Below are 14,083 nucleotides of genomic sequence, written 5' to 3'. Positions count from 1 at the left end.
ACTGTTTACTTATCAGACTTCCTGTGCCTTTGTTAACAAACATTCGAAATGCAAAAGTGCGGCACGCTTCTTTTGTAAGCACGGTGAAAAAACAAAACAAAACAAAACAAAACAAAACAAAAAAAACTATTTCTGCAAACTACATTTGAAAATACTTAGAGTGACTGGAAATAGGGCTGCCAGCAATGGGTTCGTTCGCAGCATCCCTGCCGGAATTGGGCTCCAGCACGGGGGGAGCGGGGCAGAGGGCTGCGCTGCGGGGGGGGCACAGCCGCGGGCGGGGGCTGCTGCCGGAGCCGCGGGCACCTGCTGCTTTCCGTTGGTAAAACGGGGGGGGGAAAGCTGCTATTTGCGCCGATCGGGCTCACGGGTTGGGATTTCTTTAGCAAAAGTGGTGGCTCTGCCCCCAGCCAGCGCGGGGGGGGGTGGAAGGGGGGGGGGGGGGGGCTGCTGCAGCCCCTTTCTTCTGGAAGGCTCTGCTGCAGAGAATGAAAGCGGCAGCGCTGTCAGATGGAGCTGTTGGTGCGCATCAGGTGATGGGAGAAATTACTCATAAGAGCAAAGGGTCCGTCGTGCGTTTATTGCGATGCAGTCGGGAGCCGCGAGCGTTGATTCGCTGCGCGTTTGTCAGCGTGTAATGCTGAGGGCTGAAAACCGCAGGGGACGCTGCCAATGACCCGGCTCCGGTGCTCCCATTGCCCGAGAACTCCGAAAAACTCTCATCGTGGGGGTTAAGGAGGGCTGGGGGCTGCTCGGTGTGCCAGCGCTCGGAGACGCGGCTCTCTGCTCCAAGCCTGACCTCCGTCCCAGCTAAAAGAGCGCTCAGTCCTTTCTTAATTTGTAATAGATACTTGTGTACATTACAAAACCGGCTCACAGTTTGGCAAATTAAGCTGTCCGTGGTTGGCTCCGGGACTGCAGAGATATTGCAGCGCTGCAGCATTGCATAACGGCTCCGCAGCATCTGCCCTACTCCGCGAGCAGCGGCAGTCCTTATCTCGGGTGGGCATCACATCCACCCCGGTCCTCAAAAAAAGAAGGATGAGTATCAGATAGACGCGGGGCATGTTCTGCCTTGTGGCTGCAATGTTTTTTCAATTAACTTCTCTGAATATACCACAATGAAAAGTGTCAGCTTTTTGCCTCAGAGGCCTATAATTAGGTTAAATGAATACAGTTAATTATCTGCCGCCTTCTTTACACAAAACAATATGTTTCTATAAATTAAAAGGTTCATACGGGAAGGAGATGTGCCGTTCGCTTTGCTGTAAGGGTGTGTTGCTGCACAGGGGGTATCTGATGCATCAGAGCTTCGTCTGAAGCTCTTATTGAGAGGCAGTGAAAGCAAAATCCATCTGAGCGATCTATACCGCGTACATCTCAGTAATTAGAGCACACGTCGGTGACATTATTAACAGCGACAGCGTCCATCAAACAAGCACGCTTTCCTATTTAACAGCTGTTTTCCGTCAAACTCCCTCCTACAGCCCGACCACTGCGGTACCTGCGGCCGCACCGGGGCGGGAGCACTGCAGGGCAGAGCGCTGCTCCCGGCAGTCGTACCTCCGGCCGCGGGTCCGCCGCTGCCCCCCGTGCGGGCCCAGCGCCCAGAGCCGGCCGGATCGGACAGCGGCGGCGCCCGGCCCGCAGCCGGAGGAGGGGGCGCTGCCGGGGGCACGGCGGGGCGTCCCTCGGCGTCCCCGATCCCATCGCAACGGGTGTTAATAGCTTACGGCCTACGCGGGATCCTCGCTCACCGGCAAGTTGCTATTGCATTTAGCAAGAGCCCTTCTTGCAGCCGGGATTGCGCTCTGAGCTGCGCTGCATTAAGGTGCTTTCTACCCCGAAAAACCTCCGACCGCTCCGTTTTCTCACGGACGCCGCACGTCCCCGCGCCGTGCGCTGCGTAGCCGTCCCTTTCAGCCTCCCTCACCCCGCGCTCAGCGCTGCGCGGCGGTGGGGGAGCGGCTGCGGGTTCGGAGCGCCGCGGGGAAAGAGCCCCGCACGGGGGCACGGAGCGCTGCGGGGACTCCGCGGCTCGGCGGTCACCTCCGGGCGGCTGCGGCGTCGGACTGTGCCCTCTCACGGGGACTGTCACTTCTGTTGTCGGCGCTCATAAATACCGGTGCCCCCCCTGCGCACCTCTACCACCGCCAGAAAGCTGTTACGGAGACACCGCGGCGCGGGGGACTCGCGCTTCCCCGCGGAGCCGCTCGGGGCTCAGCCGGTGCCTCTCGAGGTTCGCGCCCCTCTGCGGGGCTGCCGCGGCTCCGTGCCCCCGCCCGGCTCTGTGCCCCGCGCCGTGCGCCGCCCGGAGCCGACCCGGCGCCGCTATGAGAACGGCCGCAGCCGTCGGCGCTCCCGCAGGTGCCGCGCGGTGCCCCGCTATCCCCGCAGCGTTTCTCTCTCTCGGGATGGGCGCAGCTGCGCACGGTCAGGGCTCTCCTCGGCGCCCAGCGCTGCTGCCGGCGGTTCCCGTCGCTTTGCCCAATTATCACTGATATTATGCCCGGAGGCGACGCGACCGCTCAGAGCAATGAAAGCAGAGCGAGGGGCGCTCCGCGCTGGGAGCTGCCCGCAACCCGGAGCGGCGCGGTGCGGGGATGGCAGCGGCAGCAGCGGCGCTCCGCAGCCGGGGGCGATTTCCTCGCCTTTGAGACACCGCAATGAGCTGCTCGGGGGGTCCCTAAGAGCGGGGGGAGGCGCGCTGTACTCACCGCACTGCGGTTCTTCGGCTCCGGGAGAGGGATGGGGGGGGGGAAAAAAAAGAGACAAAAAAAAAAGAAAGAAAAGGGAAAGCTCACCCCGCGGTGGGGCTGCGGAGCGGTGCGGCCGGGCCGGGCCGGGCCCCTCGCGGCGGGGGGCCGGAGGGAAGCGGCGGCGGAGCCCGCGGAGGAAACTCGCGAAATAAAATCAGACTGTTAGTTAAGGCGCGTAAATTTAAAAATATTTGGACAGGAAGAGAAAGGGGAAAGGAACCGTACAGACGAAGTAACGGTTTCGGAGCCGGGCGCTGCCCCCCCCCCCCCTCCCCAGCCCGGCGGCCTCTGGGGCGGCCCCGCTCCGCCGCGCTCCCCGGGGGACGCCGCAGCGCTCCGCCGCCACCGACATTTTGAGAGCGGGCGGCGGCTCCCGGCGCTGCGCGGGGATTTCGGCTGCGCTGCCGGCGGCGGCCCGGAACCATCGCGCTGCCCGCGGCTGCCCGCGAGCTTCCCTTTCTTTTTTTTTTTTAATTTCTTTTTTCTTTTTATTTTTTTTTCCTGTTTTCTTTCCCTCCACCCCCGCCTCGCACAGTGCCACCGTCCCTCGCAATAAACGCAGTTTTCCTCTCTTGGCTTTTTTTTTCTGTTTGCTCTCCATGCAGTCACACTCCGCTGGGAAATGGATCGTACCGCGGGACCGCTCCCGGCCCATCGAACCGTGGGGTGCCCGGATGGCGGAGGCACCCCTCTTTCTTGTCGAGGCTCCAAAGTGGCGGTTTTCTGCTGCTTTAACCCTTTCTTCACACGAACAGTGCGACGGCGTTTCCCACGAAGGTAATTCTTCACCCCAGCACGGAACGACTCACCCATCCCTCCTCTCACCGCACAGAAACGCGCACAAAGCCCCCATGGAACGCCGCCCCATTTGCTGTGTTGGGGCTCACCCCCAGCCCCCGCTCCGTGCCCCGTCCCCGTTCCCCCCGGACCCAGGGGCCGTTCCCCACCGCATCCCTCCGGGATCTGCTCCTTTTCGGATGTATTTCAGCTTTCCCTCTCTCTGTAATTTAGAAGCAAAGGTCAGTGAGACAGCTCAGCCCCCGCATCCCGAAATAGGGGAGAGGGCTCCGTGCCCGGGGCAGCGTTCTGTTCCCCGTCTCTCCGCACCGCAGTCGCTGCGGTTGTGATGTGCGCGGCCCCGGCTGCGCTGCTCCTGGGCTGCTCCTGCCCGGGACGTGTCCTTTTCTGATGGTCTCTGTCTCAATAAAAGCTTTCAAAAAAATATTTCGTTCCATCTGTGTGTTTGCATCCTCTGCTGAATGTTACTGTTGACGTTGTCACCAACAGGATGTGTAAAATGGGACTTTCTGCTGCTGTCGGAGCGTGAGGAGGGGGTCACAAAAGCCACTTTTCGAACCACGTCCGAGCTCAGAACCCTTCGGGGCAGAAGGATCCCCACTGAGAAGTGCTGCAGCACATAGGGAAGCCCCCGCTCCGGTTCCCCGGAGAATTTCCAGCATCCATTCCCCTCCCGACGCCGAGGGCGGGGGAAGAGGTGTCAATGTACCATATCGCTGCCGAGAAATAGGCTTCGCGGACGGGAGAGCCGCGCACCGCGCGCCGGGAGCATCCCGCGGGCACCGGGAGGGCGGGGCGGGGGGTGCGGGCAGAGCGCGGACGGAGCGCCGCTGGGGCGGGGGGGGTCCCGGGTGGCGCAGGTGGGGGAGAGCAGAGGCGGTGAGCGCTGCCCCGGGGTGCTGCCACCCCCTGAGGGTGGGACGGGGTCCGCAGCCCTTCGGGAACAAACGTGCAACAGAACCGCGCGAGGCGTTGCGGTGCACAGAGGTTTTTAATCAGAGAACGCAGAACACAGTGGTCGTGAGAGTACAGCGAAGGGATGGACAGGTCCAGGCAATTACTGATACTGGAAAACAATGGTAGCTCATTTTACAGGACCGTATATACACGTTTTGGGTGGGTTTTTTGTTTCTTTTTCTTTTTCTTTTTCTTTTTAGAAATAAAATGTACAGCACTGTACACCCCCTTGTCTTTTAGGTGCTATTTTGCAGCCAGTCTTTCCTTTCACACTGATGTGAGCCCTCCCATCCTGCGCCATCGACAGTCGGACCCCGCAGCGCAGAGTTCGCTCAGCTTCCCGTCCGCCGCCCCTCCCGCTGCTCCCTGCGTACCGGGGGGGTTCGGCCGTAGGGCCCTAACGGCTGTTCTGGAAGGGAAACAGTCCAGGGATTACATCGCTCGTTAGCTGCAGGCATTAAGATAACCTCACGAGTACCTAACGTGTCTCTTCCTAAATTCCACTGCATCCAAATCCCTGTGAGATACAGCTACCATCCTTTCTTTCCACCCCCCCCAGACAAAACAAAACGGGCGGTGAGAAGCGGTCGTTTCTAAAGAGCATCGAAACAGCGCTCAGCTCAGGCAGGGATCGGAGGAGCTGTAGTATTGCAGCCCCCTCGTGCTCCTACCTCTGCCCGTGGTTGTCGGCTATTTTGAAACTGGAAAATAATGTACTTCTCGGCACGGAGCGCCCAACTGAGCTCTTCAAAACCTCTGGCCAAAAAAAAAAAAAAAAAAAAAAAAAAAAAAAGCCACTTCTGTTGTTTCTGGTAACTAAACTCAAAGGCAGCTCGGTGAAAGTTTAAATACACAAAGGGGAAAAGTGTCATCTACATTTAGAAAGCGAGAGACCTATTCCTACGAGCTCCTGTTAGTGTCAAACTGAGGCTGCTGCCCGAAGCGGCGCTCCCGGCCCCTGTGCCCCCCCCGGCCGGGCCGCTCCCGGTCCTCGCCCCACCCCAACGCGCGTCGGGCTGAGCCGGGGGTTGGAGGGGGACGGTGAGAGGGGGAAGAATCCCCGCGGGCTGTTTCCTTCCCCCGGAGAGGAAAGGGAACGTTAAGCGGTGGATACGCAGCGTTTGGGTTAATGGCTGAGTCGTGAGCGGGGATGCACTGCAGAGCGTGGTGCTGGAAGCCCGGTGCGAGAGGCGGCGTGGGCACGGCGGGGTAAGGAGTGCTGTGAGCGGCGGCGGTAGCAACGTGCCGCCACCGTGCACTGAAATCATTTTCCTTAGCTAAAAGCCCACCTCTACAACTTCTTGAACTCACGCTATCTACTATTCCAAAAATATAACAACAACAAAAAATATATATAGAAGTAGGTTTGAACCAAACGTTATTTAAAAAGGGGTTGGAAAAAAAAAAAAGAGAGTAATAAAAGAGTGAGGCTGAGAGCCGCAAGGTCCGAGGGGGCCCGCTTCAGTCGGCGTCGGCCGCGGGCGGAGGGCCGCCCTCCATCAGCTGCACCACGGCGCTGCGCCGGTACAGCCGGGCCACGTCCAGCGCCGTGTCGCCGCGGCGGTTTTGGTGCGCCACGCGGCTCGGGGTGCGCCGCAGCAGGAACTCCACCACCCGCACGTGGCCCTCCTGCGCCGCCAGGTGCAGCGGCAGGTTGCCTTCCGCGTCCTCGATGTTCACGTCGGCGTGGAACTCCAGCAGGGTCTGCAAAGTGTCCAGGAAACCCGCTCTGGCTACGTCGTGAATGACGGCGAAGCCGGTACTGTCCTTCAGGTTGGGGTTCGCGCCGCTCATCAGCAGTCTGCGGGCGATCTCGGGGTTGCCGAGCTTCATCACCTGCGGGACGGAGTGAGACGTGAGCGCCCGCGGGGCTCCGCGCTGCCCCAGCCCTCGGCCCACAGCTCCGAGCCCTACTGCGGGCGGAGCAGCCCCGCGCACGGCGATAAGCGCCCGACGGTACGGCTAATTTCAAGCTTTCCTCACTGACCTCGGCAGCACTGGGGGAGTTTGGGTGGCTCGGTGGTGACAGCTTTGTCTCAGAGATTAACGCCTGCAGCGGGCGCGACTTCTCCCCGAGAAGTTATCTCGGCTCCTCGCTGCGGGGACGCGCAGCCCGGCCCGCTCCGGTGCGCACCGGGACACCTCCGCACCACCGCTCAGTGCCGCTCACCGTCGGCTGTGGGTCTCCGAGGAACGGAGACTGCGCCTCAGCGACAGAAAATGCGCGATGTGCTTTGATAAGCCCTCAGGTGTTTGCACTGTCTGCGCATTATCATAAAGCAAATATTTGTGCCGTGCCATATTTCTGGCTGCTGAGGAAAATAAATGCCCCAAGAAATTGTTCTCCCCGGTGTTGGAGTCTCAGAACGTCACCTGGGAAGAAGTCAAAAGGAGTGTCGCAAAGCCCCACACTTTTCCTTCTAAAACCGACAAGTTACTCTCTGCTTATGGGTTCTGTGACTATTCGGGTTCTATAATTTTACTCTAAGCAAACCACGGCCACGTGCTGCTGTTACACACATCCCCATTTCAGAAACAATCGTTGGATTTTTCTGATCGTTCATTTCAGGAAAAATAAAATAAAATAATAAAATAAAATGCCTCTTTAAATGTCCTCGATTGCATCATAAAATCATTAAAAATTAGAATGCGATTTTTTTTTTCTTATTTGGGACGTAAGAGCCTGCACCGATTTCCACCCAATTCCCCCCCTTTTTTTTTTCCTTGTTTTGATTTCTCAGACTCTGCCCGGCCCCCACACCGCTGCGCACCCCGCGCCCGTCGGGCAGCTCTGCTCTGTCTGCCATCAGCCGCACTGCGAGTGTCAAACCCGAGCAAAATGCCCCCTCTATTTCCTTAGGACTGGTTTGAAAACCTTGCGAAATGGAAAAAAAAAAAAAAAAATGAAGATCAGCAGAAATTGCTGTTACAGTGCGATGGATGCGAAATAATTGAGCAGGATTTACACTAAGCATTTGCCCCAAAAGTCTCCTAGCGAAAAATATGCATTTGGCTTTTTAAGACCGGAAAAATAATAATAATAAAGTTCATCTAATGATTCCTCTAATTAATAAATCTCACCACTCCTTCCCCGATGCGGGGCAGAGTGGGTGCAGGGAGCAGAGGCTCGGGGAAGCACAGCTCTGAGCACACTGCTCTTTCACTTCTGAGCAGGGGTGGGAGGGAAAAATAGGAGCAGTGCGAGACCTCCTTTGTGTTGGGAAAATTGTTAGGATGTCTTAGGGAGTATTTTTGGAGGGCTCGGGGTGTATTTTTTGCGGATTTAGAAAGTGTATTTGGTTGAAGTGGGAGTTAATAGGCTCGAGGAAGGCAGGCTCGGGGACTGAGGCTGCATTGCCACATGCGAGGGGGGGGGGTGGGGGGGGGGTTGAAAATGCTAACAGAGGGGATGGAGCCGAGGGGGGGGATGCACAGCTCCTTTCTGCCCGGCTCTGCTAAGGAGCGGCAACAGCCCGTAGCTGTGGCAGGGAGGATCGGGGCAGAACGGGCACTGAGGCCTGCAGAGAGCACCTCGTCTGAAACAAAAAGCAGAGAGGAAGAGAAGCCGAGCAGCTGCTGAATTAAACAGAAATTCAGGGGCATACATATATATCCACAAATATTAATATTTAGGCAACCTCTCCCTTTTTTATCGAGAGGTTATTGAGAGAATATTGAGAAATTATTGAGAGATTATTGAGAGAGAGTCTACATTTGGGAGGCTGCATTGACAGAGCTGTTCCGAGGGCAGCCACGCACCCGCAGCCCGCTTCGGGCGGTGCGTACAGAAAGCGGTGCCCCGGACCCCCCCGCCGTGCCCCTCTGCTCCGTGAGGACCGACGGTCGCAGCGCAGAGCGGGGCCGGGGAGCGGCCGCCGTGCCCCCGTGCGAAGCGGCCCCACGGAGGGCACGGGCAGCTCTCAGCAAATACATCGCCGCTCTGCAAATCGCTTTTCAGCCCCCGTCCCGAGGATGAAGCCCCGAGCTGTAAGTTTCTTTCCCCCTGACAGACTTTTTGCTGTAAGTGTTCGATTTCCATCCTTTCGCTCTCTTAAAAGTTGCCCCGAGTGCCCGCACGGTCACCCGGCGCCCGATTTGGGTGAAAACAGCCTCCAAAAAATCGTACAGCCCTCGGACCCCGGTGATGGGCCCCCCCCAGGGCCACCCCCGCTTTTCAGCGAGAGGTGCTCATTTTCGAAATGCAACATGTCGATGTCAAGTCAGGGGGAAAAAAAAAAGCAAGCAAAAGAAAGAAAAAAAAAAAAGCTGTAAATATCTCGAGTTCATCCGCAAGCACTCTGCTTTTTACAAACTACATTTCAGAAATGATTCTCGTGGTTTCGGGGAGGGGGGAGAAGAGTTAACAAACGATTTTTCTAACGTGTGAAATTAATAAGCCCCGGAGCTCTGCTTCCACGTCCCTCTGTTTCACCTTCGGCACTAATAACCACACACTTTCTCCTCATCTATAAACGGTTCCTTTCGCTATCCCGTACGGATTCGACCCTCTTCGCCATCATTATCTGATATTATAAAAAGCAAAATCTTTCGTCAGCTGCAACAGTTCGCAGTTGGATGAGCTCCAAATGCTGCCTGCGCGGCTCCACGCTGAAAAACGAGGACACGGCACCACACGGACGGTCAGAAATGAAAGAGCCGAACCCCCGCCCCGCCACCGAGCCGAGAAAGGGCGATTTTCAGCCCCAGCGATGAATGGAGAGGCGGTGGCGGGGCTCGGGGTGCCGCTCCGCGGCTCTGAGCGCGCATCGAAGGTGCTCGGTGCCGTGCAGCCTCCGAACGAGAAAGGTCATTCGGCACAAACAGCGCATAAAGGAAAAGTACCATCGCGGCAGAGCCCAGCACCCGGACAAGGCACATTTTAAGAGGGAAAGTACTGGGGGGGGGGGAGGGGGGGGAAAGGGGGGGGGGAAGAACCGAGAACTGCAGCTCCAAACCATAGCGCATCGGTGTTTACAGACCTGCCCTGAGCCCTGCTCACCTACGGAGATTTCTTTTCGTCTCCTCTATTTCATTCTCTGCCTCCTCCCCTCCGAGTTCCCAAATCGCACCCAACTCTCAGCCCGTCCGCCACCGAGGGTGACCCCCGGCTGAACCACTGCTTCTGAGCACTTTTATTTCAAGTACGTCATTTTAGGGAGCTGGAGCCACTAAAGTTATAAAATATGGCATCCAACTCGTTGAAAAAGCCCTCGCATTTCTCCACCAGCCTGCTCAAAGCGTTGTCTTTTTGGCAACCCGGGTCACGTAGGTAGCAGTGATGAAATATTTTCTCCCTCTCTGGATACCAACCTGCAGCGCAGTCCTCCCAAATCCATTTTGTGCATTGACGTTTACATTCTTTTGCAACAAATTAGTGAGTTGCACTAGGTCCCCCTTGGCAGCCGCAGACGCCAGCTCGTTCCCAGAAGGCTCGGCCATTCTTTAGGGTGACTGACGATCAGAAAAAGATGAGATTTTTTTTAACCAGGCATGGCATCGGAGACTGACAGAAGGATTGGGATGGTTAATCTTCTGGAGTAGACCTTGTAGTAAATACTCGTAACAAAACTCCTTGCCAAGAGCCCGCCCCTAACTCACACGTGATTATTCAGCAAAACTGCAGCTCCACTTGAAAGAAGATTTCTTTGCTTCCACATAGAGAGGAACTCATATTAAAGCCTTTGGCCGGTTGCGAGGGGAAATATATTAAGAGCTATGCGATATATGATATATGTTACACGTAACATATATACACGTACGTATACCGGAGACTCACTCAGACCTGAGATCCTGGAAGAGGACAACCCACCCTGCTCACAGTCGGCATCTGAGCCTCAGCAGCCGCAGCTCCGAGGCAAAGTCTTCACTATCGGGGTTCGCCCGCCGCATGCCCCGCTCCGGGCCGGGCAGAAGGCGCGGGGCGAGACGCGCCCGGATCTCGCTGCCTCCCTCGGCGCTCTCTCTGCCGGCGGCGGCCTCACTCCCGCGGCCTCTCCGCGGCTCCGCGATCCGGGCCGGCGGGGGCCGCCCTGGGCGGCGGCGGCCGCGGGGCATCCAGCGGGGCCGCGGGGCGGCGGGCGGCGGCCCGGCGGGGCGGGCTCATGCCGTATCCGCGGGGAGCCGAAGCCCCGCCGCTCTCGGTGCCGCCGCCGCCGCCGGTGCCGGTGCCGTCCGGGCCGGGGACGGAGGAGCCGCGGGTGCAGCGCCCGGCCCGGGGTGCCGCCGCCGATGACAGCCGCGCTGCGTTGCGCTGCGCCGCTCCGTCCGCTCCGCTGAACGCTGCACTTGCCGCTCCGCAGAACGCTGCCTCCTCCCCGGCTCCGCGCTCTCCCTTTTTTAAGCGCAAACAATCGCTACTTCTGTTTCCTACGGACACGAAGCCGGTTTCTCTCTCTCTCTCTCTTCCAACCCCCCCCTTCTTTTTTTTTTTTTTCTTTTTTTTAACCTCATCAGCTTTTTTTGAAAAGGAAAAAAATTTGAGCGCTTTTTGAGTTGAAACACCCGCCCACATTTAACGGCAGAGATTTAAGGAGGCGCGGCGGAGTTGCGGCTCGGCCGGGCAGGAAGGCCTGCAGCGCCCGCCCCGCCCCTACGGCCCCGCCGCTCCCCGCGCAGCGCCGCCGCGGCCATCGCGCGGCCGGGAGAGAGGGAGGGAGAAGGGAAGGGAGAGGGCAAAAAAAATGAAGGCGTTTTCGGCTGTTTGGGCTCCGAAGCCGCCGTGCCCCGCGGCTGAGGGCACCTGCCCCGGGAGCGGCCCGGGGCCGGGGAGAAGCTGTCCCGGCGCTGCGGGAGGCGGTGCTCCGCGGCGGCTTTTCGACTTTCCGCCGTTCGTGACGGATTCGAAAGTGCCGTTTTGAGGGGGAACGGGCACCGAGGAGACGCGAGGGATCCCCTCTTCCCGCAAAAGGGCCGCGGAGCAGCGGCGGCACGGTGCGGAGATGGCAGCGCCCTTCTGACGGCGGCACTCCGTGCCCTACGCCGCTCCCGTCGCTTTACGTTTCAGGAAGCCTCGGGAGGCCGAATTCCGCCCAAAAGAGCCCCGCGGGAGGTAAGGAGCGACGCCGCGGCCGCCCGTGGCGGGGTCTGTCAGCACCCCGCCCGCCTCTTCTCACCGCGGAGGCGTTGGCAGGAACGGCTCCACGCGGGAGGCGGCCCGGAGACGTTCGGCACCGGGGAGCTGCCGGGCGCACGGCCCTCACCGCGGCGCCCAGGCGGGGACAGACAGCGCCGGGGGCCCGGGACGCACAGCCAGCGCCTCCAGAACGAGGCAGAGTCGGCCCCGCGGTGACGGGAGGGCGCACAGCTCTGGCTGCCTCTCCCTTACGCCCCGGCTGCGTGCAGCTGCACAGTTTTCCTGCTGAGATCCCCCAGCCGCCCCTCGTTCGTGAGTACAGAAAGGCGAACGGTAGCGAGGTGAGCAGGCTTGAAGCAGGAAAACGCTGTGCTCGGGCTACCAGCTGTCCCCGGCCACGAAACGAGGGGAAAAAGAAAGCATGTTTAAGGGCCTCAGTACGACAGTTCCCTGTCAGAAGCAATAGTGCAGGCAGTATTGTTAACAGAAGTATGAATTATAATTTCCCCCCGAGATAACCCCGGAGATATGTGTGTGTATATGTGCCACCCGTACGTTCAAGTCCAGTTGCTTTTCTGCATGAAAATGAAATAATGTGCAGCACTTCGAATTTGGTGTCAGGCGGCTTCAATAAGACCAATTCCGTGACTAATCAGTGCCCCAGATCTCCGCGTTTGGTGGTGTTGGCTGTGCAGATGTACTGCAGAACCGGACTCGGGGCCTTGCAGCAGTCCCCCGCTACTTGCCGTGTTTTACAGCTACACAGTAAGCCCCTACCTTCTGTTAATCACATCACATAGCAAAAATAATGAAGGGGATGCTGCAGGCCTCCTGCGAGTGACACTGCCCGTCCAGAACAAGCAGGCAGACATCCTCTGCCGCACGGGCTGCCAAAAACCTTCCCAGAAAGAAGTGTCCTCATCACAGTCATTTCCTTTTGGCAGCGGTAACGATACCGTAAAATAGAAGGAATCGCCCCGATCGGCAGCAAAACCCCCTCCCGGAGGGCGCTGCTGGCAGCGGGCTGCAGGGACAGAGCCGGCCGCGTTCCCGGCCCTGCAGCCGCGCAGCGCTGCCCGGGGGCACCTCGGAGCGGAGTGCGGAGCTGCGAGAACGGAAAGCTTCGCTGTGACTTCTCACCTGAGCTTCCCGAGCCGGGGCACGTCGGGCCGCTCACCTCTACTTCACATTCCGGATCAAATCCTTCCCGCGTTGATCCAGCGAAGATATCACTATTTAAAGTAATCCTGTGATAGACGTGAACACGGCGTAACTTATCTTGACGGCACACCTAGAACGCAAAATCGGTGCCGGGAATGATCTGGCTCCGGTCCAGTTTCCAAACCTTGCCTTTCAGACCTCGTTACAGTTACTCTCTAGTAATGCGTGGGTGGATTTGTTTGTAGCTCAGCCCGGGCTGCCACGGGCACTGCACCAATTCCTGGTACCGACGGCTGCGCTGCACGCGGCGGCTGTGAGGGCAGCGCTGGTCGGACCGCTGCGTGTCGGTGCGCGGAACGCCAGCGGTTGAGCGGGTTAATAAGAAACCTCTCGGGAAGCCTCGCCAGCTTAAACTAAAGCAGGTAAAATGTAACATCCAGCTTTTCTGACCCTCTGCCCTTCCATCCCGAGCGGTGTTTTAGTACGGCTTGAATCCACCTCGAAGCTCTGCGTCGTTTTGCAGCCACCGAGGGGCACCGGACGTGTCCTGAAGGCGCCCAGCAGCGCTCCCGCAGCGCCTCGGAGCTGCTCCCGTGCGGACGGGCAGCGCTGGAGGCGCGCACACAGCCCTCCCCTCCCCCTGAGCGGGGTCCCCTCGCTCTCCCCCCACGCAGACGGATTCCGCCGGGACCCGCGGCCGCTCTCCTTCCCCCGCGGTTCGCTCTGCTATTTGCCATCGTGCGGAATCTGAAAACCCGTGAGTAGCAGCCCCCGCCGAGGAGAATAGAGAAACAATGAAGGATTCTCTTTCTTAAAGCTGGGGAAGGAGCTCGGTTCCGAGATGACGTGACGGAGCTCCGCGGGCTGTCACCGCGGGCAGGGCGCTCAGCCCGCCCGTGACCCGAGGGACGGCGGGCACCTCGCGCTGGGCACAGCGATCGCTGCCCTCAGCGTTCGCGCGTGACGCGGGGCTATGAGGGCAGACGGGAAAACCGGGATTCGGCTGCGCTACGCCGTGCGGCCGCCTCTCACGGCGCCGGGGTGAGCGCGGGCCGCCGGCATGCCGTTGGATGCCCGCTGTTATTTCTCACAGGGCACGGCCGGCGGGCCCAGCCGCCCGTTAGGCCGCTCCCCGGGCCGCGGGGCCGCCCCCTGCCCCCTCAGCCGGCCTCGGGGCGGGGGGCGGCCCTGAGGAGACGGCTGCCCCCCGGAGCCCCGCGGCGAGGCGGGGCGCCCCTCAAGCCGGGCCTAGGCGCGGGGCGGGGCGGCCTCGCGCTCTCTCAGGCGCGCTGGGCGGGAAGGCGGCGCGAGCACGGCGCGCGCGGTCACTGCCGGA

General features: G+C 59.4%; 4 protein-coding genes across 7 annotated transcripts in view; 3 read left to right on the top strand and 1 right to left on the bottom strand.

Annotated features, from left to right (window-relative positions):
* Nucleotides 1–4,529: 4,529 nt before the first annotated feature.
* Nucleotides 4,530–13,328, bottom strand: CDKN2C (cyclin dependent kinase inhibitor 2C). Of its 3 annotated transcripts, none has more exons than XM_426660.8 (3): nucleotides 10,324–13,328; nucleotides 9,825–9,965; nucleotides 4,530–6,350 (listed from the first exon to the last, which is right to left on the bottom strand). In XM_426660.8, exons 2-3 carry the CDS (start codon nucleotides 9,951–9,953, stop codon nucleotides 5,976–5,978), a joined length of 504 nt encoding a protein of 167 aa, XP_426660.2. In that variant the 5' UTR covers nucleotides 9,954–9,965; nucleotides 10,324–13,328; the 3' UTR covers nucleotides 4,530–5,975. The 3 variants fall into 3 exon arrangements, with proteins under 3 accessions (XP_426660.2, XP_046800843.1, XP_046800842.1); XM_046944887.1 differs by having other exon boundaries at nucleotides 12,727–13,328; XM_046944886.1 differs by lacking the exons at nucleotides 9,825–9,965; nucleotides 10,324–13,328 and adding an exon at nucleotides 7,286–9,619.
* On the top strand, nucleotides 9,985–12,196 carry LOC112532901 (translation initiation factor IF-2). The gene has a single exon (XM_025153120.3). It carries the CDS (start codon nucleotides 10,230–10,232, stop codon nucleotides 10,788–10,790), a length of 561 nt encoding a protein of 186 aa, XP_025008888.1. The 5' UTR covers nucleotides 9,985–10,229; the 3' UTR covers nucleotides 10,791–12,196.
* The window catches only part of FAF1 (Fas associated factor 1), a 145,110-nt gene continuing 142,140 nt past the window's right edge, over nucleotides 11,114–14,083 (top strand). The window contains exon 1 of one of the 2 annotated variants that reach the window (XM_040704871.2): nucleotides 11,114–13,169. The gene's annotated coding sequence lies outside the window, so the exon portion shown is untranslated. Of the gene's footprint in view, nucleotides 13,505–14,083 lie in introns of both variants that reach the window. The other variant, XM_040704872.2, reaches the window with a different exon arrangement.
* Nucleotides 11,195–12,196, top strand: LOC112532915. Its single transcript, XM_025153173.2, has 2 exons — nucleotides 11,195–11,212; nucleotides 11,361–12,196. Exons 1-2 carry the CDS (start codon nucleotides 11,195–11,197, stop codon nucleotides 12,102–12,104), a joined length of 762 nt encoding a protein of 253 aa, XP_025008941.1. The 3' UTR covers nucleotides 12,105–12,196.

This window comes from Gallus gallus, chromosome 8, assembly GCF_016699485.2.
Source record: "Gallus gallus isolate bGalGal1 chromosome 8, bGalGal1.mat.broiler.GRCg7b, whole genome shotgun sequence".
NCBI lineage: Eukaryota > Metazoa > Chordata > Aves > Galliformes > Phasianidae > Gallus > Gallus gallus.
Note: the sequence above shows the minus strand (reverse complement) of the source record. Positions and strands in the feature narration are given on the sequence as shown.

What these genes read in the sequence shown, in the direction of transcription:
- CDKN2C (XM_046944886.1), bottom strand. Translation starts at nt 7,489, where the DNA reads ATGCTTAGTGTAAATCCTGCTCAATTATTTCGCATCCATCGCACTGTA. An exon ending in AGCTGCCCGACGGGCGCGGG is followed by an intron (nt 6,351 to 7,285) that starts GTGCGCAGCGGT and finishes TCCGTCCCGCAG; the next exon opens with GTGATGAAGCTCGGCAACCC.
- LOC112532901 (XM_025153120.3), top strand. Translation starts at nt 10,230, where the DNA reads ATGCGATATATGATATATGTTACACGTAACATATATACACGTACGTAT.